Here is a 25,212-nt window from a genome sequence, read left to right on the forward strand (position 1 = left end):
TTAAATTTGATAGAGAGAAACAAATGATACTGTTACAAAAGAAATATTGTATAATTTGTACATATACTACAATACTATTGAAGATAAGCAATTCGTTCCTCCATCATCTTCAAGTATGTCGTCAAGTTGTTCTATCAAGTGAAAAATAAGTTTTAATCAAGCTAGCTGCACAGCTTACTTTAGCAAATTGTTGTAGTTCCTGAAACACTTTCCTCAAGTATGAGTGTTGAGGGTTAGTGGTGACATCGGAGAGATCACTGGTAGAACAAGTTGGAATACCACCACCATCCGGTAGCCATGACTTGTAAGACAGGTTAGTGAAACAGACCACTTGTCCTGCAATCAACCTATCCCTTGAACACATCAACACCTACCACACCAGATGATCATAACACACTACACTAGTATGGGCTATACTGTGTTACATACCTGTACACCATCCCACACCTTAACAACAGCTATGTTCTCATTGTCATCCGCCAAGTACACCTTGTCTACAACCTTCTCTGTCCTGCGTAAAAAGGTGGTCACATGATAGAGGTACATGGTGGAACTGACCCATTAGCAGTAGTGATATGAGATGACACAATTGTGATCACTAAACCAATAATGTCCACTTGTCCATAAGCCGGTGTCATGTCACCACCCAGTTGAGCAAATGGTGTTACCTGTAATGACATGTTAACAAGACGTGATCTGATAGATGATCAAGGTCACCATTCTGGTCTGGTATATCATCTTTACCACCTCATCATCAACCTCAGATAGCTGTTCATATCGTGTGCTCCTTGTAGATGACAACTGTTGATGATATGGTAGTAATATAGTCTGTTGGATGGGCTTGTACACATATTCATTGTTTGTGGTATTATACAGTACGGTAGTACTGTGTAGTAGGGATCACAAAGGTTTCCTGCCTAAAAAACAAAGCTTTTCTTATGCAACAGCTTTACAGTATTGGTTAGGCGTAATTAAACCCAAAAATGCCTTTAGAGCGATCCCAAACTCTTCCAACAAGTTTCTCTGAACTTTATCCAACTGAATTTACTGACTAACTAACCAAGATGCTTTCAGCTACACATAACTTGACTATAGTTACTAAGGCTATGGGCTTAATTTCTTTACTGATCATTAGCCTGAGATGTGCTTTTTTGCCAACCAGTACAGCTACAATGCATACATCAGGAACCCTTTGTGTCCTATTTCTTTCTCCCTTACCGTGTTGTTGATTCATGGCAACAACACGGTCTGGCTAAACCATAATTTACATAGTAACTGGATTGATTGCAGAGGCACTTCTCATATTGTTCTTTGCTTGTAATACTGTGTTTGGGTGGAATGTGGATGAAAATGAAACGGAATGACCACTTTAAGGCATGTGGTCAGTTGTGTAATTAATTTTTATGTGTCTGACACCATTCTGTCCTTTGTTGCAGTATACACACATGCAGGTTAATGAATTATGTTATTACAAAATGTAAACAAACAAGTATGAGGGAAAAATTACGAACAAAAAACAATGAAACAATGGAGGTCATCTACACCTGCAGCTATATTAGTGGATTACTGACAGGCTGTATATGACTGAACTAACTGAAGAAGGAAATTCAAGGAATTTTTAGCTGCTGTCATGAACTAACTATAGTAGTTAACTGTATTATGTAGTAATTCTGTAGTAGGTAGTAATGCACATATGCATTGATTGTGGTACGTGCACATGCGTAAGATGGCTTTCAATATGAGTGAATAGTGTAAACCACACATTGGTGAAATCCTTTGTTAGCTCTGCAATCTGTCCAGGTGCAAAGAGTGAACCATACTATCATCATCCCTCACAACATTTCTGGTGCTGTGACCAAGTGAGACATTGCCTTTTGTTAACCTTAACCAAGTCATAGAAGTCGGCAAGCCATAAACAGTACCCGAACACTTGCTTGCTGTGTTTTTCATAGACAGCTACTACGAGTGTGGTCATCAAGTCATGGGAGAAGAACTCAAGCAGCTTCGACTATCGTGAAGAGGATTTTGCACCCATCTTGCTACACTCACTCACCGAGATACTTGAGCGATGCAAGGAGCATCCACTAGAGGAAGAAGGCACTGTTAATCTTCTCTAACCTGTTGGAACAGTTTAACCGCAATAAAGAAATAATCAGTGCACTAGATGAGAAGATACTAGCACTAACAGATGAGAAAGATCTAGAAGCAGAAATTGTTGAACCAGAAGAGGCCATAAACTCTATTAGCCACGACATCACACAGGTGAAATGCCTGCTCAGCACCTCTGTTTCTTTCAGTCAGACGGCCGCAACAGTAGCCCAAAGTGAGGAATACTCCCCTCTCCACTCAAGTAAGGATAAGGGAACAGTGGAAGGTGTAGCAGCACGGGAGAATGTGATTCAACTACCAAGACTGAACATACCCACATTTGCAGGAGACACTCTTTCATGGGAACTTTTCTGGGACAGTTTTGACTTGGCGGTGCACTCCAATTCAACCTTAAGTGCTGTACAGAAACTCACATATCTCAGGTCACAATTACAGGGAAGTGCAGCCCAAGCCATATCAGGACTCACATTAACTAGTGGCAACTATGAGTACTCAATATCTCTTTTGCAGGTTTACCTAGTCACTGTGCCACCAAGCACTTCAACATCACATCTAACTAGGAGCAACACATGCCTTCTCAAGACGGCCATTGGCAGCATATCAGCCAATGGTCTTTGTGTAGAAGCGAATATCCCCTTTGACGATAGCCATTCCTTGCAAAGAGCCTAGCAGATAGCTTGAACCTTCATCCACACACAACTGAGACTGTCGCCCTCTCTACATTTGGAAACCAAGGTGCCTGCACCATGAAAGTTGATGTCACTACCATTCAGCTCATTACACTATCTGGCCATAAGATCTCACTTTCTGTGTCAATTGTCCCCACTATTGCTGCACCTTTACAATGCATGACCCCCAATTTGAAGGAATTACCTCACCTTGATGGGCTACGTTTAACACTCCCAATCACTTTAGGAGATTGTTTTGAAATAACACTACTCATAGGAGCAGATCACTATTGGGATGTTGTAGAGGACCATATAATCAGGGGAAACGGACCAACTGCAATGTGGGATACCTGCTATCAGGACCAGTCACCATAACCCCAGGTACGAATGACACTGCAATCAGTGTACTCCATGTTGCTACCCAATACACACCAGAGAACACTCTTGAGAAATTTTGGAATGTCAAAACCTTGGGGATCACTCAACAAGATAACAGTTCAAACCAAGCCTTCATGGAACAATACATCAATACTTGTACACTACGTGAGCCAAGTTGATCATACCCCGAACGCTTCGCAGATCATCCACCTCTGCCGACCAAGTACTTTACATGAAGGCTTGCAGACAACAAACATTAAACACAACATGTATGTACTTGCAGACTGCAACATTAATACGCAAGCTGAAAGCAACCCCATCCCTGTTTGCAACTTACAGTGGCTAATCAGGAATGGCGTGGATTTATTGAGAAGGTTCAACAACTGACCAAGACAGACAATTTCCACCACATTCCCCACCACACCATAAGGAAAGACTCACCCACAACTCCCTTACAGATCATATATGACTGTAGCTGTCATCAATCTAAGAATCTACCTAGTCTGAATGATTGCCTCCTATCTGGAGATCCACAACTGAATGACCTCTGCAGTATCATACTATGATTTTGTATGCACAGATATGGGATATACATAGATATTGAAAAGGCTTTCCTTCATGTACACCTGAACCAAGAGTACTGGGACTACACCAGATTCCTGTGGTCATTCAACCCCAGTGATTCCAACTGTGAGCTACTAACATACCGTTTTAAGGTAGTGCCATTTGGGGCAGTCTGTTCCCCATTTATGATGAATGCCACATTATTGTTTCATCTGTCCTAGTATGCCACAGGTACATCTAAGGATATGCTGAAGAACTTGTATGTAGATAACATTGTGACTGGATGTGACTCAGAGGAAGCAATAATAGCTTACTAATTCCATGGCCAGAGCAATAATGAGTGATGTCAATTTTTTATCTCAGAAGCTGGGCATCAAACAGCTTCAACCTGATAGAGCAGGCAAACAAAGATGGGACAGCCGCAGAACTGGGTCCTATTAATGTTCTGGGATTACAGTGGGACACTGCCAATGACATAATATCACTCACTCTGAAGAGAGTCCCATTCTGACTCACCACACCCTAGTAACAAAGCGAGAAGTATTACATGAAACATCCAAGGTGTTCGATCCTATCGGTGTTTTATCACCAGTGACAGTGAAATCCAAGATCTTTATGCAGAAATTGTGGCAACGAGACATTGATTGGGATGAACTACTGACTACTGCAGTAGAAGAATAATGGCTAGCAATTGCCTCTGACATTCAAGATGCCATGTCTACGTCCTTCACACACCAATACCTACCTGCAAACAGCCCAACACAATTGTTGTTTTTTTTTTGCTGACACCAGCCTACAAGCTTATGGAGCAGTGGCCTTTATAAGTGACAACAACTACGTGTCCTTTGTGATGGCAAAGAGTAGAGTGGCACCATTGAAACAATAATCTCTACCCAAGCTGGAATTAATGGCAGCTATCGTTGCTGCGAGACTCAGTAAGTTTATCAGAGCTGCACTCCACTCAATAAACCTTACTCTTCACTTGTGGACAGACAGTCACATTGTGCTATATTGGCTACGAAGCATTTGTCACCCATCGAGTAACAGAAATACTTCCAACTGACTGGAGATGCCAAGTGAAACTTCTGTCCAGGTTTGCAAGCAGCAGATCATTGCCCAGCATAATGGTGTCGGAATGTATCGGTTAGCAGCAGAAGAGCTACAGAAACTCTTTAGATCTCCAGTTCCTACACACACTGAGTAAGCCATGGTAAGGTGGATGGTGGGAACAGCTGATCGGACTGACTAAGTTGACAATAAAGAAAGTATTAGGAAGGACTCATGTATCATTGATTACACTACAGACACTTGTCACTGAGGTAGAAGCAGTATTGAATGACCATCCGTCAACATACATCACCTCAGATGTTAGAGATGCAGACCCACTAACCCCATAAGGCGGTTCAGCTGGCAAAGACTATACACAGAATTTAAAGATAATACACCAACACTAGTAAAGTTAATATCCTGCTTGTTACCAAAGACAGATGAAAGATCAGTTTCATTCATCTGTGGTGTTATTATAAAGAAGAGGTGCAAATTCATGTCTCTGATGCAGAGAGCTATTTCTGTGCTGCTTTATGGTACTGACACTCATAAGGAGGTATTTAAAGCATTTTATAAATATTTTTCATGTTATATATATCACATAATATATATATTTTTTGTTCAGGTGTACAGGAGCTTGCGACCATTCATGGTTGCATGTCCGCTAGCTCTACCCAATCCATAATTGACCAAGTGGCAAATGATTGACAGTGATGTTAAGTCTTGGAGGGACAAATTAAAAGATTTATTATATGTATGTAATTTAGGTACTATATTGATACATTCTGCAGGGTGAACACAACCAGTTGTTTATCCATCAGTCAACCAGCCCCTGCAAGTCTTGGATTATGATTTAGATACCAGCTCTATAATTTCTCCATGTATTGAACCATTAGATGAACAAAGCACATTGGACGATGATTATGATGACGATTGTCATGTAGAAGAGTTTGATGAGGGTACTGAAGACCTTGAAGGAGATTTCTGTGGTACTGAATTATTCCAACTTCCAACAGGACCACCTAGAAGACCTGGCAAACCAAGAAGACTTGTTCCACCTCCATCAGGACCACCCATTCCACGTCCACCAAGGCTACCTGTTCCACCTCTACCAATACCACCTGTTACACTACATGTTAATAGCCATTTTGATGTGGATCCTAATGAAGTAGAAGGCACAGTTGCAGTGAGAAATGATGGGGCTCAATCTATATCTACTGCAGCAACCAGCACACCAGATGGATTTGTAATAGTGGGAGATAATATTCATAAGAATGTGAGACCATCTTTCCAACGGGTTGATAGGAAAACAGATTCATGGCATTGCTTTCATTCATATGCAGTTTATAATCATATAAATGTTTCAAATCTTAAAGACAACATTCCATCTGGAGAGGTTTCAAGTGCTTCTGTTCTCCTGAACATGACAGATCAGCAAAATTTTGTGAAGACTTTGAAATCCTTGTGTCAAGGTACAGTGCAATACATTCACATTCAAGTATGAGGTTAAATATCTTCCTATATTAAGGATCATTGTGCAGCAAGTCCCCCAATATTCCAAAGAAGTCTCCAAGGTCCAGTGGCATATTGCTTCTAAATACAACAAGGAAATGCAGACCTCTTCTAAAGTTGTTAGAATTTAAATGAAGTAGAAGACCCCACTTATGGATCAGCCAGAGATGTGCAGTCCAAAGCAAAGAGACAGGCACTTGTACTTAAGCACTTCCAGTGTCGATGAAGAGATGAATACCTGACTGCACTTAGAGAGTTCCACCAAACTACAGGCAAGAACATGTAAACTATTAAGGTAGGTAATGTGGTTTTAGTGCATGATGATACACCTCGTACAAGTTTGAAAATGGCAGTGATTGAAGAACTGATTAGAGGAAACAATAGACTAGTTAGAGCAGCGAACATTCAGACACCCACAAGCAAAACTAACAGACCCGTCATGAAACTTGCACCATTGGAAATCTCCAGGTCAGAACACTTATTATTATTAGCACTTTACAGTGACCAGCACTGAAGGTCTGACAGCAACATGTGCTGCAGCCTTTGGATTACCTAACCTAATTTCAGGGACTTAAACCTAATGACTTGACTTACTGACTGATAAGGTGTAACAGAAAAGGGGCCAAAGTAAGGAAAAAAATCCCTCCAACCCCAGGATTCGAACTGCAGGTCACCCAATGTCTAGTCGGGGCCACACTCAGTCTTCCTCCAGGAGGGATGGATTTTCTTCCTTAAACCTAAAGTATTTATTATTAGCACTTTACAGTGACCAGCACTGAAGGACTTAGAATCAACCTCTACCAGAACTACGACAATCAGTCAGAGCAATGACGTAAATGATCAAGTTACAGCAACTGTACCAGGTAGTGAAGGAAACAATCAAGGATGTCTACAATGGGAAGTGGTACAGAGGGGAAGAAAACGTGTTACTAAGTAGATAAATGAACTGAGGGCCACCCAGAAGATGTCATGAACTAACTATAGTAGTTAACTGTATATGTATCAATTCTGTAGTAGGTAGTAATGTTCGTATGTATTGATTGTGGTATGTGCACAAGCGTAAGATAGCTTCCAATATGAGTGAATAGTGTAAACCATGTGTTGGTGTAATCCTTTGTTAGCTCTGCAATCTGTTCGGGTACGAAGACTGAACTGTACTATCATCGCCTCTCACAACAGCTGCTGGTGTAGATGACCTCCCTTGTTTCATTCTATGATCCTTACTCAAATGTAAAATTTTTAATTTTACTAATATTTGTAGCATAAGTTTATGGGGATAGAATACATGCTCCCATTACACACCACACATTCCATTACACACTACAGGACACATCATACCTGTATATAGTCCGAGGAGTAATTACGAGGGTGAGAGGCAGTCACATTATACAACTTCAGACTCCGCCCCTCTCTTAATACACCAATCACATCACTTGATGGTCGCCATATGGTCAGTAAACATGATGATACTATGGAGTGGATATTATACATCATCCACTAGTGACTAGGACACTGTGTTGTAATACACTTAGAGGATGGATATTGAAAGTCATTTAGAGGAGAAACAACACTAAAGCAAATGGGAATTACCTTGTCACACACTCACACATGCATGTGCACACACACACACACACGTGTGCGCACATGGAATGCATGAGCACATGCAAATGGAAAGCATTTGGGTGTAGTACAAATTGTCAGGCCTATGATATACCCAGTTGACTGGGCCACCTGTGCACTACTCAGTGCAACTGGGGTAGGAGACTATATTTGCCATGGAGACTGTTTCTAGGGTAATAACCATTTTGAGCTATAGCAACCATACCTTAGTAACAGTTGCTAAGCAACTGCACTACATACTCTAGCCAATGAAATTGTAATTACAACTTCTCACTGCTACCAGTAAAATTTGGGATTAATTTCACTGCTGGTATTGGGACTTTTGTATGGACAGTGAAACAGGTATGGTATTACCTTTGATATTTAATACCAGGTCCCCATTAATACATGCACACATACACATGGAAAGACCATTCCAATGACTTCACACACCTTTACTTCTCCAGTTACTACTCCTTGAAGGATGTCCTGCTAGTCTCACTTTCAGTAGAGGCACAACTTCACGTAATGGTGGCAGCTACACATCACCAACTATTAACAACAGAAGAAGGAGTATAACTACCTTGTCCTCAGCCTCCTTCACAGCTGCTGATATCCTCTGTTCTAGCTCCCTCCTCTGTGCCTCCATTACTCCTTGTCTGTAGCTCTCCAACATTGTTCTCTGTGTTAGTGACAAGCACTCCTGCAGGTAGGGGATTACCCAGTAGGATACAAAGGATAGATTCATGGCTAGTAGTTAATCACACCTCAAACTCCTGAGGGTCAGGTGCACTGTTAAGAGCTTCCTCAATCCTTTCTCCTTCTGTTAATTTTGATATCTGAGCTCGGCTCATAGGCCGTCGTCTCCGACGACTCTGTCTTCTCCCTAAAATACAATCAATAATGTAATTGTAAAAAAAATAAAAAAATTCAGTCACCTTTCAGACTTAGTTCTTTTTCAAACTCTTCTTTAACTTTAATGGACAAATCTTCTAAAGATTGTTGTCGCCGGACCTCATGTTCTTTAGCAACCAACTCTTCTTTACGTTGGTTACGGAACACACAGGTACCCTCGGCAGTTCGCTCCATGTGTTGTAAGGGGTAGGTGCGGACTACAATAACATGAATACACCCCACCATACCCCCATCGGGATACAACGATGACATGGGGACTGGGAATGGGACTGAACATCGCTGGAACCCAAGTTTTGCATTCCAGTGGGCTCTCCTAGTAGAATTGGCATTTATCTTCAACATCACAGAATCTGGACACTGGATAGGAAAAGAATTTATTGATAGCTATTATTTTTTCTAAGTAAAATGATGTATACAATATGTATTATGGTAACAACTACTCAGTCTGTCTGATACTCACCTCTAGTGGAGGGCAGGGCTCAAATGGACCCATTAACTTAGCCCCACAAGTGTACAGTTTACAACCAACTCCAATATGATTGGTGGATAATAAGTGTACAAGTGGTGTATCCATGACAACACCAATACTGTACCATCCATCGGACATCTTCACTGTGGGACATTGGTTACCCTGGTATCAAAAAAACATAAAAGTATGAAGAGGTTTACTATTGTACCTCACTGCGATCATGTGATCCATCATTAATATCACATGATCCTCTAGTGACATCATACACTACTTCACTGATCATCAACACCATACACCTTGCTGGGTTATCATCACGTTCTAGTATCTTCTTAATACTTGACCTACGTGACCGCGATCATTAATATGACATCACATCAGCCACACCCACCTGTGGGCATGGTCAATCTCTCTATCATAGCGATACTTCATGTGTAGTAGTAACCAGTGAGGTGTGAGCCACCTGATGAGATCATGTGATCTGTAATGTTACCATGGTGATTACTTACTTTCCAGCAAACACATGAGGGAAGGACACTTCTATGGCTGCCAGCTTCCACACGACCCACCGATAATGATTAGTGAACCATCCAGCTGGGATCATACGATCATCAATACCAGGTGAACTGTAGAATGCTCTACGACAAAATATAAATGGGGAAATCCTTATTAGGAAATGATCCACCTTTGTAGTTGCTCTCTGGTCACATAATCCCCTTGATGTTTCAACTTCAACACTACTCCATCTCCCACGGTGACCGTACCTCTCCGCAACACTGATTGGCTGAAATGGTGATGAACATCAAACTGGAACTTGGCTGCATTAGCAGCAGTGACATCAACCACTTCTGGGTGTACTCCAAGGGAGATCAGCTAACAGTGTAAAAAGACAAGTTTCAATCCAACAAGTCTGACTTGTAACATCACACTTATCACAAGCAAAAAGCTGGAAACTTGTGGGTGAAGTGCCCACTTTACTTTATGAGTGCTCACCTGTTGTTTGGAGTACTTTCCAGGTCGCACACACCCGGTCATTGTGATGAGGCTTAAGCGTTGACTTGTTACTGACCTCACACTGGTGAGTGTCCCATGCTGTGGCCTAACCTCCCTCCCTGACTGTTTCACACTCACAGGAGCTTGTGTGGCTGCTAGGAATGACTCCATTTGTGTGTCCGTCACTACAAACTGTTTGTCCTCCCCTTCAGTTATCCTGTTGGATGGCTGGTCACCTCCAGGGAGGCTACTACCTAGTCCGGAGTCATCTCCAGATTTGTTACTAGATGGACAAGGGGAAGATGGAGGTACCCACTGTTTCCTCCAGTTCTTCTTCCACACTGGTGGAAGGGGAGTGGTAGTGACGGTCTTCTGTTTAGGGGTGGTATCCATTTTGTGAGCTTTAAATGGGGTTGAGAACTTTCCAGGTTGTTTAGAAGATGAGGTTGATGATGAAGTAGGAGTGTGTGTGGCAACTAGTGGAGTGAAACGCATCCTTTTAGGGTGTGCCCGGTCTGATAACACAGCTGAGAAAATATAAGGAAATATATGGCAACTGTTGCATGCAGACTGCAAATCTGACTGTCGCATACACACACACACACACACACACACACACACACACACACACACACACACACAAAACAAAAGCATTTAGTTGCTGTATACCCAGACACACTTGTGTAAATCTTCCTGGGGTCTGGGGGGCAGGAGTAGTATGACACAGGAGGTTGCACCATGCCTCGCAGGTAAAGGTGCAGGCACCCAAAGTTGTAAAGCTCCTGACTGAACCCATTGCATGAAATACTAGTATTTTAAAAATTGTTAATTGAAAAATAAAGTAGGGATCTTTGCAATAAAAAGTAGTGAAACAAGAGATGAATGATGGTATTACAGCATAGCTTGGTGGGAAAGTCCCTACTTTGGCATTGAACTAATGTGCCAAAGTAGGGACTTTCCCACCGAGCTATGCTGTAATAACATCATTCATCTCTTGTTTCACTACTTTTTATTGCATAGATTCCTACTTCATTTTTAAATAAACAATTTTAAAAATACTAGTTTTTTGTTGTAGCATAGCTAGATAGTGCAACTTGTGACTGTTCTATTACAATACCTGTTGTATTAGAGTGACTGTTGTATTAGAGTATCTCAAGTCAACAAAGGAGTGTGCAGCTAGCTAGCTAGACCAATAAGGGGTGAGGTCATCCTGTTTACTGTTATAGCTAGATTGTTAAGAGGTGTGGTCTCAGCACTCTATCGCCATTAGTCCATCTAGATCTTTATTTGATGGGTGTGGTTGCGAACCAGATCCAAACCACAAACTTGCAGATACCTAGCTAGTATACCTCTTATAGTGGCGTCAGGACTGAAGCACTTCTGAAATCCAGCTCTAAAATAATTCTGTGGTATCTAAATATGCTGCTGAAAGTGTTGATATGGAAAATTAATGCCTCAATATGGCTTTGTTAGATGAAGAAGACAAGCAGCCTGATTGAAGATAAAAGAAACGACAAGGCGCAGAGGAGGGCCTACACTTTTAAGAACCCCAAAAGGCACACCCCCACTGGTGAGTTTATTATTGTAGTGTAAAATGGTGGCCGTGCACTGCTTTGTTTGGCCTCTAGGCTTGCGACTGTGGTCAGTGAGCGAGTGAGCAAGGCAAACCAAATTTCAAGTTTTGACAATTTTTTTAAAAATTCTATATCCGGTCACCGGTAAGTGTTTCTTGTTTTTAATGCTGTATTTCATGTTAGATGGACTAATATTATTCCGTAAAGGTGATTTTCGTGGTGTAAGATGTCTCTAGGATGATTTTTGAAGCCGGCATTTTAGGCAGTGCTCATCATTTTCGGGGGGGATCCCTACTTGAGATTAGAAAAGCACACACTCATGCACGCAAAGTAAGCACACACACACACACACACACACACACACACACACACACATAAACACATACACACCTTCAGGGGTGGTGTACAAAGGATTTCTTTTCCTCTTTACAGCAGCAACTTTATCGCTCATCTAGACAAAACACAAACAGTCATCATCACAAGTTGATCAGCCTACCCACCTTGTCAGTGTTAGCAGGAGTGGTGTCCATAGCATCACTGGCAGGGTCAGATTGTTTACCATCACACAATGAGATAGATGGCACAGGATCATTATGATGTGCCGAGTCTTCATCCAGTAATTTCTTTGCTTTCTTCATTGACTCCTCTGACACTTTTACCACACTACCTGCTGCTGTGCAGAAGCCATTAAATTTTACTACAGGTGTCTGATAACCATTGGCAATTCCAAGTGGATCATCACCTTCCCTTAACAACTGCTGAGCAGCATGTAATGATTGAGCAGAGATTTCCACCTTCTTGCCACTAGCTGTAGACAACCCAGGAAAAACCCTAGCAGGAGTGATTGCATCATCTGATTGTTTATCATCACACAATGAAATGGATGGCACAGGACTATCATGTGTCAAGTCTTCATCCAGTAATTTCTTTGCTTTCTTCATTGACTCCTCTGACACCTTTACTACACTACCTGCTGCTGTACAGAAGCCATTAAACTTCACAACAGGTGTCTGGTAGCCGACAGGATTGTCTTCACCTTCTCTCAGAAACTGCTGAGCAACACGTAATGATTGACTGGATATGTCCACCTTCTTGCCACTAGCTGTACTCAAGCCAGGATAGCCCCCAACAGGAGGTGCATCATCCTTGATGTCTATTGCATCATCCTTACCAGTTATACCAGCTTCCTCATCTTCAAGTAGTTTTTTAACTGAAGCAACAGCTTCTACAGACACCATCACTGATTTGCCACCAGCTGTAGTGAAGCCACTCAACATCATCTGATTATGCCCGTTAGTGTGTGATGTAGTTTTGTGGGTGGGGTTGTGTGGATCATGTGACTTTATTGCAGCATCTTCGTAGATGGAGCTATGTGCATCTTGTGACTTTAAATAATAGTTTTTGGAATCCTTGTAGGTATAGCTGGCTAACTCATCAGTAGCTGCTGCTTCGGGGACAGTTGCCGCTTCACTAGTCTTATCATCATCTTCATCGCTAGAATGAAAGTCTAGGAATTGTTTCACAACTTGAGTGTTGAACATTTTATGAATGGAGTCCTCATCATGTTCGTGAGCTGGTCGGGATGGGCTAGTACCCCTAGGGTGTAGTAGTGGTGGGGATCCCCCAGGAGTGAACAATGTGGATCTACCACTGGGGGTATCTCCCTTGACAGAGGACACTTCTTCTACTGCTCTCTTAGTCACATAGCCAGGCATTTGAGTGAAGGCACTAAACTGGTCCATGTCTATACTGTCCATGTTTTCAGCACAGTAACTGTCAGTTAGTTCTGTTTCCTTCTTCTCCTTACTATGGACTGCATCTAGATCAGGGACTACCACTGGGACTTCCCCAGGGATTACCCCGAGGTTTACAACAGCATTGTCTGCATCGTTGGAACATTCTTCAACTAATTTAGCAGCGTGGTCCAGGGCTGATGTGGATATGGTCAGTTTCTTGCCTGAAGCAGCAACAAAACCGCATGACACTCTCTCACTGGATGGACAGGAGATTGTCTCACTGGGAACTGACACAGGTGTTGAGCTGGGGGCTAGGGAAGGAAACTGTTTAGCTAATCTTTCTAGTGACTTCTTCTCCTCATCTTTAGATACTTCCTTAGCAAGTCTTGGAGCTCGGAATTGTTTAGTTGACTTTTTAGCCATATTGGATGACCTGATGTTCCGATGAACACCGGGATAAAGGTTGGTCCTCATTGGAGTGATGTGTAGTTTATCAGAAATTGTATGAGAGGGTGTGTCATCTGTAACGACATCACTTTCTGTCAGGCCACACCCACTATCATCGTTGATAACATTGTTTCCTGTTGAGCCTCGCCCACTATCACTAGCACAGGGAGTACTAGTGGGTTGGAATACAATGTCGTTCTGAGACGTGTCACGACAAGTGGTAGCTGATGTGATTTGTGTGAGATGATTAGCAAACAACTCATCCATCAAGTCTGAATTGTCGTGAAACTGATTACTGGCAGTTTGTATGGGATCAGGATTGCAGATTGGAGTAACGGAAATTTCATCTTCACTATTGGAATGAACAACATGATTCTCAACATTGTTCGCTGTATTTACACTATGCACAGAACTGAGATTGCAGTTTGGAGAACTGGAAATCTGATCAGTGGAACTGGAATGATCATGACGACAAGGAGCATCATTAACAACAGCTGCACTGTTTATAGAGTTGGAATTGCAGTTTGGAATAATAGACACCTGCTCTTGGGTACTGGAATGGTAGCTCTTTTCAGTAGCATCATTTAGCAGGCATGAAGTGCTACCATCATCTACTAACTGGTCATGTTTACATTCTATCCTTACAACAGGGCTGGAATTTATTGGAGTACTAGAACACACTTTACTAGATTGGATTGGGTCAACATCTCCAAACAAATCCTGGCTACATGTAGTATTAATATCCTGTGGTGTTGTTATGATATCCTGAGGTGTTGTTACAATATCCTGAGGTGATGCTTGTGATGACATAATGAGATCAGGTGATGTCGGAGGTGAGAACTTGTCTTCCACTGGAGTACTTGATCTGTCCTTGTTAAATAATTGCCTTGCAACTAACTATAAATAAATAGAAACAGATAAATACATCACATCATTACAATGAAGGCTCTGTTACTATGTTAACTTCACTGCCATAAAATCACTGAATAAATGCTATAGCCTCAATTATAAAAGCCTGCCATATAATCAAATCCTACTACACCACACCTGCTTTGTGAGACAAAGATAGTAAGTCATGTTACCTTCCCTGGTTAACATCAGGTCACCATTAGTATTTGCATAGCTGGGTCAACAGGGTGGATCATCAAGGTTGTACACAAACACACACACGCACATACACACACTATGTAGAACCATACAACTGCCTGTCAGACAACCTCTCCAATCCCCACTAGCTAATAACCTGAGCAACCAATTTAAAGCTTTGAATGTAGGCCAGGTAAGACAACTACAGATAACAACCCCCAGGAGTGTAAATAGACAATAACTGGGGGCATGGATCTGATGATCTGTTCTTGAATAGCTCTACTTTGTCCTAAAAGCATAACGTGTATGATGGCTTACAAGGGACTCCTTAACCTATCTGATCACCACACAATCAGAACAGGGAAGCTACTGTAAAGTGTTAATAACAAATACTTTAGGTTTAAGGAAGAAAATTCATCCCTCCTGGAAGAAGACTGAGTGAGGCCCTGACTAGACAATGGGTGACCTGTAGTTTGAATCCTGGGGTTGTAGGGATTCCCCCCTCCCCCCCCCCCCCCCCTACTTTGGCCCCTTTTCTGTTACACCTTTTCAGCTATAAGTCATTAAGTCTAAGTCCTTGAAATTAGGTTAGGTAATCCTAAGGCTGCAGCACATGTTGCTGTAGACCTTCAGTGCTGGTCACTGTAATAACAAATAACAAATAAACCCAACCAACTAGTTGTAACATATTACTGTGTGCTATGTGGAAGCTGGCAACATAAGTATACACACTTACAGCTAATGGAGTACGATAATTATCATCTTCTTTCCTCATTGCTAGTCTCCTACTGATCACCTCACCAACCAGCCGGGACTGGTCCATATCTAGAAGTGACCAAAGGACAACACACAGTATGTTTGGAAGTAACATATCCAGGAAGTGGGCAGCTAGACTCAAAACATGTACATACACACTTGTACCAGTTTAACAACAGCCCTAGGGATGTGGTATTCATGAAACGGTCAGTGTTAAAAAAAAGTGATGTTGAAGGTGGCTATAAATTAGAGAAGTGTAAGTCATTTCACTTGTATAACAGAAGAATGTTTCAGAGACACCTCCCTAGCATTGTTACTACTGTACTCTAATAGAGCAGTCATTTACCAAACAGTATCTGTTTACAGATTATTCTTGCCAGTTAAGCAAGACCCTAAATTACCCAAGCCTGCAATAAATCCCAGGCAATAATGTTCAGATATATATGAATTGTTTGGATAATTGGAGCCCATTTACTTACACAGACCATTGTTCAAATATACTGTACAGTACATTACCTGCAATATACTGTAAATCGGGAAATTTTCGTTCGAGATAATTTAGTTTAAAAATAAATTCAGTGTGTTATATTTTCGTGGACAGTGTAAGCCACGAAAATATTTTACTAGTGAATTTTTCTGTACAGCAAATAATTCCACTGGTGTGCCAGAAATGAACATGCAAGATACGATAAAAGTTGATATACAGGTACCTGTTGTACACTGAACGGGCAATTGTGATGGATGCCCAGCCGTGACTGGATATTGGAACCCCGACAGTAGGCCATTAGCCTTTCTTCTCCAACAGTGTACTCATTCCTCAAGTGCTTTGCTCAGTTTTGATGGCTCAGCCTCCAAAAAATATTTCACAAATAGAAAATATTCAAGAGCGAAAATATTTTGCGCAATTTATTTCCGTTGATATAGGCAACCTCTAATCCAAAACAGCCAAGCTGTAAAAAAAGTGTGCGGCCCTCAAAAAGGCTATAGCTAGGGTGAAAAAAGATGTGAAATCCAAGGTGGCGGCCAAGAAATGGCTGTGATGGTAGGTTAATGGTAAAAAATTTAATAACCACAATTTAGGTGAATTTTTGTGCCGCTTGGTCTTGGCACAAAATTCACCTGAATTGTCATTATTAAAATTTTTACCATTAACCTACCATCACAGCCATTTCTTGGCCGCCACCTTGGATTTCACATCTTTTTTCACCATAGCCTTTTTGAGGGCCGCACACTTTTTTTACAGCTTGGCTGTTTTGGATTAGATTTCATTTCTTTTTGTATTTGTATACCCCAAGGGACTTTTTTAACCTATCTTTTTTTTACCACAGGAAGAAGAAAAGATGAAGTAGATGTATTTTATCAGTAAATGTACAAATTATATATATAATACATGTATTGATTACAGAAATCTCCATGATGGTTTCTTTGTAACTGAACACTCTTACAAGGTGACTTCTTCTAGATGCTCTCTCTACAGGGTGAATTATTTGTAGCTGAACGATCTACAAGGTAACTTCTTCTAGCTGACCTCTCTACAGGGTGATTTGTTTGTAGCTGAATTCTGTACAGGCGATTTGTTTGCAGCTGGGCTCTTTACAGAATGGTTTCTTTGTAGTTGAACTCTCTAAAAGGTAACTTCCTCTAACTGATCTTTCTACAGGGCAATTTGTTTGTGGCTGAATTTTATACAGGGTGATTTCTTTGCAGCTGAACTCTCTACATGGTGGTTTCTTTGTACATAGCTGAACTCTCTACAAGGTAACTTCTTCTAGCTGATCTCTCTACAGGGTGATTTGTTTGTAGCTGAACGATCTACAAGGTAACTTCTTCTAGCTGATCTCTCTACAGGATGGTTTGTTTGTAGCTGAATTCTGTTCAGGTGATTTGTTTGCAGCTGAGCTCTTTACAGAATGGTTTCTTTGTAATTGAACTCTCTAAAAGGTAACTTCTTCTAACTGATCTTTCTACAGGGCAATTTAATTGTGGCTGAATTTTCTACAGGGTGATTTCTTTGCAGCTGAACTCTCTACATGATGGGTGATTTGTTTGTAGCTGAATTCTGTACAGGTGATTTGTTTGCAGCTGAGCTCTTTACAGAATGGTTTCTTTGTAGCTGAACTCTCTACAAGGTAACTTTTCTAGCTGATGTCTCTACAAGGTCACTAGCTTGTAGCTGAACTTTCTACATGGTGGTTTCTTTGTAACTGAACTTTCTACAAGGTGACTTCTTCTAGCTGATCTTTCTACAGGGTGATTTGTTTGTAGCTGAACTCTCTACAAGGTAACTTCTTCTAGCTGATCTCTCTACAGGGTGATTTGTTTGTAGCTGAACTATCTACAAGATAACTTCTTCTAGCTGATCTCTCTAAATGGTGATTTGTTTGTAGCTGAATTCTGTATAGGTGATTTGTTTGCAGCTGAGCTCTTTACAGAATGGTTTCTTTGTAGCTGAACTCTCTACAAGGTAAATTCTTCTAGCTGATGTCTCTACAAGGTCACTAGTTTGTAGCTGAGCTCTCTACATGGTGGTTTCTTTGTGACTGAACTCTCTACAAGGTGACCTCTTCTAGCTGATCTTTCTACAGGGTGATTTGTTTGAAGCTGAACTCTCGACAAGGTAACTTCTTCTAGCTGATCTCTCTACAGGGAGATTTGTTTGTAGCTGAACTCTCTACATGATGGTTTCTTTGTAGCTGAACTCTCTGCAAGGTAACTTCTTCTAATGATCTCTCCACAGGGCGATTTGTTTGTAGCTGAACTCTCTACATGGTGGTTTCTTTGTAGCTGAACTCTACAAGGTGATTTCTTCTAGCTGAACTATCTCTTTCCACAGTTGCATGAACTCCCTACAAGGTAACTTCTTCTAGCTGATCTCTCTACAGGGTGACTTGTGTGTAGCTGATCTCTATACAGGTTTCTTGTTTCTAGCTGATCTCTTGAATACTCTTCAGGATGACTGCTCTATTAGGATGACTGCTCTATTAGAGTATCTCGATCTCGCACTTGCTGCACCAAGTTGGATTTCGTGTTATAACTCTGTGGCTTTAAGTCTGATTCTTCTACACCATTGAAGAGCCTTTCTAAGATGATTACTCCATCTGTACAACGATTTTCAAAGCATTACCCCAAGCGGTTTATCTGGTAGGCATGGCAAGCAGTCGTTTTTTTTATTAGCTAATCTCGATTGCATAATTGTTACACACTGTTGGTTTTTTCGTTGTATCTTTCTGTTTTTTAGCTCGATTTCTTTCAAACCACAAAAGGTTTGAGGTTCAATAGTTAACCTATTCACCCACCGATTTTCAGCTTCTTCCCATACGCAGTTTACCCTGTAGGCGTGACAACATATTGGTGTTATTTTTTTGTGAATAATCGCTCATAACTCTTTGCCTGTTTATCGTATTCCAGCCAAAGTTGGTACTGAGATGCGCCTTTATATCCCCCTTCTGTGTGCTAAATTTTAAGGCAATCAGATATGGCGTTCGCGTTTTATAACAGTTTTTGTAAGTGTGCGACAAGTCAAAGAAAAATAAGAAGAAAAAAAAAACGAAGAAATTGAGCCAATTTTTGAAGTCGCATATCTCGGGAACGCGTGAAGCGATTTCGCTCAAATTTGGAATGTGGAGTGCTGCAGTTGAAGGGCATGTCCACAGCAAAAATTGTCTTGTTTCATCAAGGAAGCACAGAGCTACGGAGGTGCAAAAATTGCGTTTTCTTTCTTCCTGTCAATATACTCACGGGTGTTACGCGCCGGCTTCTTGGGCCGCACAACACACTACCGTGTGTCTTGATAGGAACATGCTTACTAAGTTACCCATGAACTATGGACATCTTGAGGCTGACTAATAGTGTCCTGATTTTCCAGGTCAGTTTATGTACTATATGGAAACATTATCAACTGTCCAGATTCTACAGGTGTCTTCATTTAAAGTGTTGATACTAACAGGTTCCATTCTACATTCAATTTACTGAAGGTATGACTGCTCTACTATAGTATCAATTTTAAGCTTGTTACATACGCATACACTTGGATTCTACAATGCAGTACCAATATAACTTGGATTAGATTTCAATTGTTTATTTAGGTGCATAAGAAAAATTCAGCAAGTATTTTATCACATCATTGTATATATTTGTGTGTTCATGCATACGATAGTAGGGACCACAAAGGAGTAGGCGTGGCCCATGAAATAACATCACCCAAAAATCAGCCTCAATTTTCCCTGATGACGATGAGGCAGTATTGGTGAGGTAAAAGTAAGCCCAAACAAGCTTTGAGATCGACCCGAAATGCTTTTAACAAGTTGCTATGGAATTTTTTTTTAAATTTTAGTCGATGGAATTTTCTACTGACTAAGTAAGTAAGCAAGTAACTGACTGATGCCTTCAAACAAGCGTAACTCGATAACAGCTAAGGCTACAGGCTTGATTTTTTCACTGTTCAATGTCGCTTCGGCCCGACAGGTTCCTTTTGGCATACCGCAGTACGTACAATGCATTCTTCATGGACTTACCATGTGTCCTCCTTTATGTCCCATTCATCTTTGCTGACAGGGAAAGGTGTCGATTTAGCACGAGCACGTGATGGCTTCCCTTTGAAACGGAAATCGTACGTATTTTCATAGTGGCTATTTTGATTGCAGAGGTGTTTTTCAAACAGTTCTTGATTCGTATTGCTGTGTAACGGGTTGAACATAGCCAACAGCGAAGTGTAATGGATACTTCACTTTCTAGATGATAATTAATAAAATTGGGGCGCTGCACCATTTCTTTTGGTATGTATAGATTGTAGAGGTGCTTCCGGAAAAGTTCTTGATTCAAAATGCTGTGTAACTGGTTGAACATAGCTGACAACCAAGCGTAATGGATACTTTACTTTTCAGATGATAATTGATATAGCCAGGGCACGCAACGCCATTTCAGATGCGATATACGTGGGTTCACCAGTCATAATAAAATTATTTACAAAAAAAGTTAACAAACAAGTACACAGAAAAATTTGGAATTTTCAACTAGAGTAGGGACCATAGCACATCGATAAAAAGTACTGAAACAAGTTGGAGTAGTCCATGATATTAAATCACAGTAAAACAATAAGAAGTGTTATATCCCTACTGTGCTTTTCCATCATGGTATCTTGAGTACAGTAGGGACATAACACTTCTTATTGTTTTACCGTGATTTAATATCATGGACTACTCCAACTTGTTTCCGTACTTTTTATCGATGTGCTATGGTCCCTACTCTAGTTGAAAATTCCAAATTATTTCGTGTACTTGTAACTTCATAACCAGTACTACTGTAATCTTTACAAAAATTTTAGAATGTGCTATAAATGTGCTATAAATGTGCTATAATGTAGTAATACATTTGAGTTATAGTGGCACAATCTTTGAACAATTTGTCAATTTTGATAAAAACAGAACATGTCCCCATCCCAAGGAAACTTCCACTCCAAATACTTAGTCTTTACACACAAAAGCAACCTTCCCATATAGAAGTTGTTTCTTTCATGAGACACAACTAACCACTGTTTTTCCTTGGGTAACCTAACTATTGGACATCTGGACATGGTGCATTTCCATTATGGTATCTTGAGCACAGTAGGGATATAACACTTCTTATTGTTTTACTGTGATTTAGTATTGTGCACTACTCCAGCTTGTTTCAGTACTTTTTATTGATGTGCTATGGTCCCTACTCTAGTTGAAAATTCCAAAACGTTTTAGTGTACTTGCTTATTAACTTTTTTTTGTAAATAATAATTATTGTGACTGGTGAACCCACGCATACCGTATCAAAAGAAAGAAATAGCGCTGTGCACCGCAGGTATATCAATTATTATGTGAAAAGTGAAGTATCCATTATGCTTCGTAAGTTACACTTGTCTGAAGGCATCAGTCAGTCAGTATGTGGAAAATTCTTTTAAATACATTTTTTAAAAATAAACTTCATAGCAACTTGTTAAAAGCGTTTTGGGTCAATCTAAAAGCTTGATTGGGTTTAGTTTTACGTAACCAACACTGTCTCATCGTTGTCAGGGAAAATTGAGGCTGGCTTTTGGGTGATTTTTTTTCGTGGGCCACACCTACTCCTTTGTGGTCCCTATGATATACACAAGGCTAGTTCAGTAGCCATTGTTCCAGCAGCCCAGGAAAGAATCTGACTTGATTAGCTATAATGTCTGTATTACTTGTGCTACAACTAAGGAGCTAGGCATCTATCTAGTTCATTTCTAACCAACAGACGTCTTCTTTCATTTTGTAATCTTGTCCATATACACATACAAAACACCTTCTCCCAAAGACATACCATGACCAGAGCAGGACTCATCAGCTGAAGTACTAGACACTGCAGTCTCCACACTGGAACACACTTCTGTAGTACCTGCAGCTTGTTTGGGTGTTGCCATGGAGAGTGACCAACAATCCCTGGACTCTGTATCAGTGTCAAATGTCAGTCCATGGGGGGTGGATACCTAGTGACATACCTCTATACCACAACCAGCCAGTGACCAGTTGATAAACTATACCTTACTGCGTGCTGGAGTGGCTAACAAGTGCGGAGCGACGTGCTTCAGAAACGCTGCCGCTTGCAAATGGTCTTGCCGCCAACTACAAAACGAGTAAACAGTCACACTACACGTTGTCACCTCTTTTGAGTACCTCTCTGGGGTCTTAGTGAACAGCTTTGCATCCGGAGTGACGTTAGAAGTATTTGGCGCTTCGTCACTTTGGGTGGAAACCTTTCCCGCCCAGCAACACTTGTGTTGTTTTTGTCCTGACGTCAGCAAAGTTTTTTGTATACAGAACGGCTGGCTGCATTTCTGCTGAGTGTCTACAGCATATAACCAATAATTATTATGTAATATAACATTTCATCTTCCCTGACCTTTAAAGTAACTAGTGAACGACTGCTTCATATTCCATTGGCGCCACACATTCTAAATTAACTACGTCGTACAGATCGATTATGGTATTTAATAATTTCATTGTAATAAATCTTATATATATATACACAATAGCATCTTAGTGCAGAAGGGGAGATGTAGCGCTGGGGTTATACCCAGCCAGTGAGTCATTAAACACATTTGAGTAAGAAGACTTGAGGAAAGCAATGTAGTTCTGCATACTCCGCGAAGAATTGTTTGCTTGTTCTAGGCGCTCCTTCAGCTCACTGAGTCTGGACTGACTGCGTCTTTCCACCTGTAAGATCACACTGGAGTAAATGTACTTGTTTAACAGTATATAGTACCTCTTCTTTGGTACGTTTCAAATGAGCTGCAGAGGATGTGGCCTTGGACAACTGTGCTTCCAGCTCAGCAATTTTAATGCTATTAGCACGTTCCTAACAAGCAAGGAGTGCAAAAACATTTTTTTGCGAACAGACACACTGACTTTGCTAGATGCTTTGTCCTTCAGTAGTTCACAATGTCGTTTGTTATCCACCTTGCCTGAATCCAGCTGCTTGTTAAGGTAGGTCACCTCTTGTGATAGTTCATTGACTTTAGCCTACAATACATGATGGATGAAGAGAAAAATATGTACACACTTGCACGCACCTGTAGTCCAAGAATTGTCTCCTCCTTCTTGCTAGATGTAGCAATGAGTTCTCGGTTGTGTCTGTCAGAGTCCTCAAGACGTCTGTACACAATAATAACAAGTTGATAATGTAGAGGAATTACATTATAATACAATATAAGTAACTACGAAATTACTGAGTAACAGCAAAAATGTTGGATGTCCTATTAGAGTACTTTATTGTCTACATAGCAAATGTGTCCCAGCCTTATTGAGGGGGACCAGATCCTATGGCTATACGGCTACTGTCACTTTCCACAGGGTCATGTAGCAGTTGGTTGATAATCAATTACATTGCCAGACTATTTTTGCAAATCTGCAGCAGTCCCAGGTAACTACAAGCATTCTAAGGGGATACAAATATATGAAATTGGCATAGAAATAACATCCTGATCGCCAGGAAGATTCCAAATAAGCCTTTGAGTGTTAATCGGATGGCTACAAGTTAGAAGTGTCATGGATTTTTTTCTATTGTCATCAATATTCAAACATACAACTTTAAAACAGGCTACAAGACTACTAACTTTCAGCATTTGTGCTGTAAAGCCTTAAAATAAATTATTTCAATAGAAGTCTCTTCTATAGCAGACAAGGTCAAGTGGGAACAAATAACTTTTTATTAAGGAAATTTTTGCCAAAGGCAAACCACACTCACTTTTCACTGGAGTCAAGTCGTAATTTTAGAGTTGCTGTTTCAGTAGTTAGTGACTGCACCTTTTCTTTCAGACCACTAGCCTCTTCACCACGATAGTCAGACTGTGTAAAACAGTACAATAAATGTGTGTTCTATTAGAGTAGTTGACAAACAACCTTTGAAGACAGTTCACTGATCAACTTGGCTTGATCCAGTGATTTCTGCTCTTGTAGTAACAACTGCTGTTGAGCATCACGCAGTCTCAGTTCTGTATCCTAGCAACATGATAACATTACGTAAAACATGCCCTGAGGCAGTAGAACTCATACCCTCAAGTGTTCAGGAAGATGATCCAGATCTGTTAAGTGATGCTGCATCTTGATACGTAACTGTAACAATACAACACCCAAAATGATAGTATGTAGGCTATACAGTGGACTATATCCCAACTCCAATATTTTTCGAGGAATGGTAAGTGTTCAGATAAGTGAACTGTTCAAATAACTGAAACCCATCCACTTCTAATACAGAGCTCTGTTGAAATACACTAATAGAACATACACCTGTACTCAAAATACTCCAACAGTCATTTCGGTATAACTGAGCATCAACTGTAGTCTGTTTGTGGTTGATGGTTTTTTTTTTTACTTAACAACATGTTGCTGCACATTCCTGCAAAATTTAACTGCTAACCTTTTCAATATCCAAGGCACTCTCCTGTCTGACATGATCTGTCTCTCGTTGCTGTAACTTCAACTGGTGAGCTAATTCATCACATTCCTGCCGAGACTTCTCCAGCTACAGAAATCAACCATAGCTACAAAATGTATGGTAGGATATGGTAGTGCTTACCTGTGACTTGTATTCGGATACAAGTCCTTCAAATTGAGCCACGCTGGCTTGTAACTGGGAGATCTCCACTTGAGCAGTTGACTCCTATTCAACACACACTAACTACAAACTTCTGACCTGCTGGTCTGACCTTCATTTGTGCACTGCCCTCAACTCCTTTTAGTCTCTCTTCAGTGGAGAAGACAGAGGCCTACAAGAAGAGGGTGGGAACTAATAAAGGAGTTTAGTTGTGTGTGGCAGCTAGGTATACATCCAAATGTGCATGTGGTGTGCGGACTGTTATTGTGCTTATACAG

At 40.8% G+C, this 25,212-nt stretch overlaps 2 protein-coding genes across 2 annotated transcripts in view; both read right to left on the reverse strand.

The window, feature by feature from the left end:
- On the reverse strand, positions 1-22,822 carry LOC136265333 (breast cancer type 2 susceptibility protein homolog). Its single transcript, XM_066060130.1, has 23 exons — positions 22,742-22,822; positions 22,516-22,687; positions 22,383-22,464; positions 22,163-22,328; positions 15,831-15,919; positions 12,326-14,905; positions 12,216-12,276; positions 10,252-10,778; positions 9,944-10,131; positions 9,768-9,896; positions 9,650-9,721; positions 9,470-9,602; positions 9,253-9,423; positions 8,816-9,149; positions 8,645-8,763; positions 8,461-8,580; positions 8,331-8,415; positions 7,617-7,747; positions 718-801; positions 559-668; positions 430-511; positions 179-370; positions 1-131 (listed from the first exon to the last, which is right to left on the reverse strand). Exons 1-23 carry the CDS (start codon positions 22,770-22,772, stop codon positions 75-77), a joined length of 5,715 nt encoding a protein of 1,904 aa, XP_065916202.1. The 5' UTR covers positions 22,773-22,822; the 3' UTR covers positions 1-74.
- Positions 22,821-25,212, reverse strand: part of LOC136265334 (outer dense fiber protein 2-like) — a 10,654-nt gene continuing 8,262 nt past the window's right edge. Inside the window, exons 17-26 of the mRNA XM_066060131.1 lie at positions 25,047-25,106; positions 24,917-25,000; positions 24,758-24,862; positions 24,394-24,453; positions 24,241-24,339; positions 24,086-24,186; positions 23,412-23,493; positions 23,248-23,361; positions 23,105-23,197; positions 22,821-23,055 (exon numbers count right to left, since the gene is read on the reverse strand). Coding sequence (XP_065916203.1) covers positions 22,879-23,055; positions 23,105-23,197; positions 23,248-23,361; positions 23,412-23,493; positions 24,086-24,186; positions 24,241-24,339; positions 24,394-24,453; positions 24,758-24,862; positions 24,917-25,000; positions 25,047-25,106 — 975 coding nt within the window. The 3' untranslated portion in view covers positions 22,821-22,878. The remainder of the gene's footprint in view (positions 23,056-23,104; positions 23,198-23,247; positions 23,362-23,411; positions 23,494-24,085; positions 24,187-24,240; positions 24,340-24,393; positions 24,454-24,757; positions 24,863-24,916; positions 25,001-25,046; positions 25,107-25,212) is intronic.

The sequence above is a fragment of the Dysidea avara genome, chromosome 9 (assembly GCF_963678975.1).
Source record: "Dysidea avara chromosome 9, odDysAvar1.4, whole genome shotgun sequence".
NCBI lineage: Eukaryota > Metazoa > Porifera > Demospongiae > Dictyoceratida > Dysideidae > Dysidea > Dysidea avara.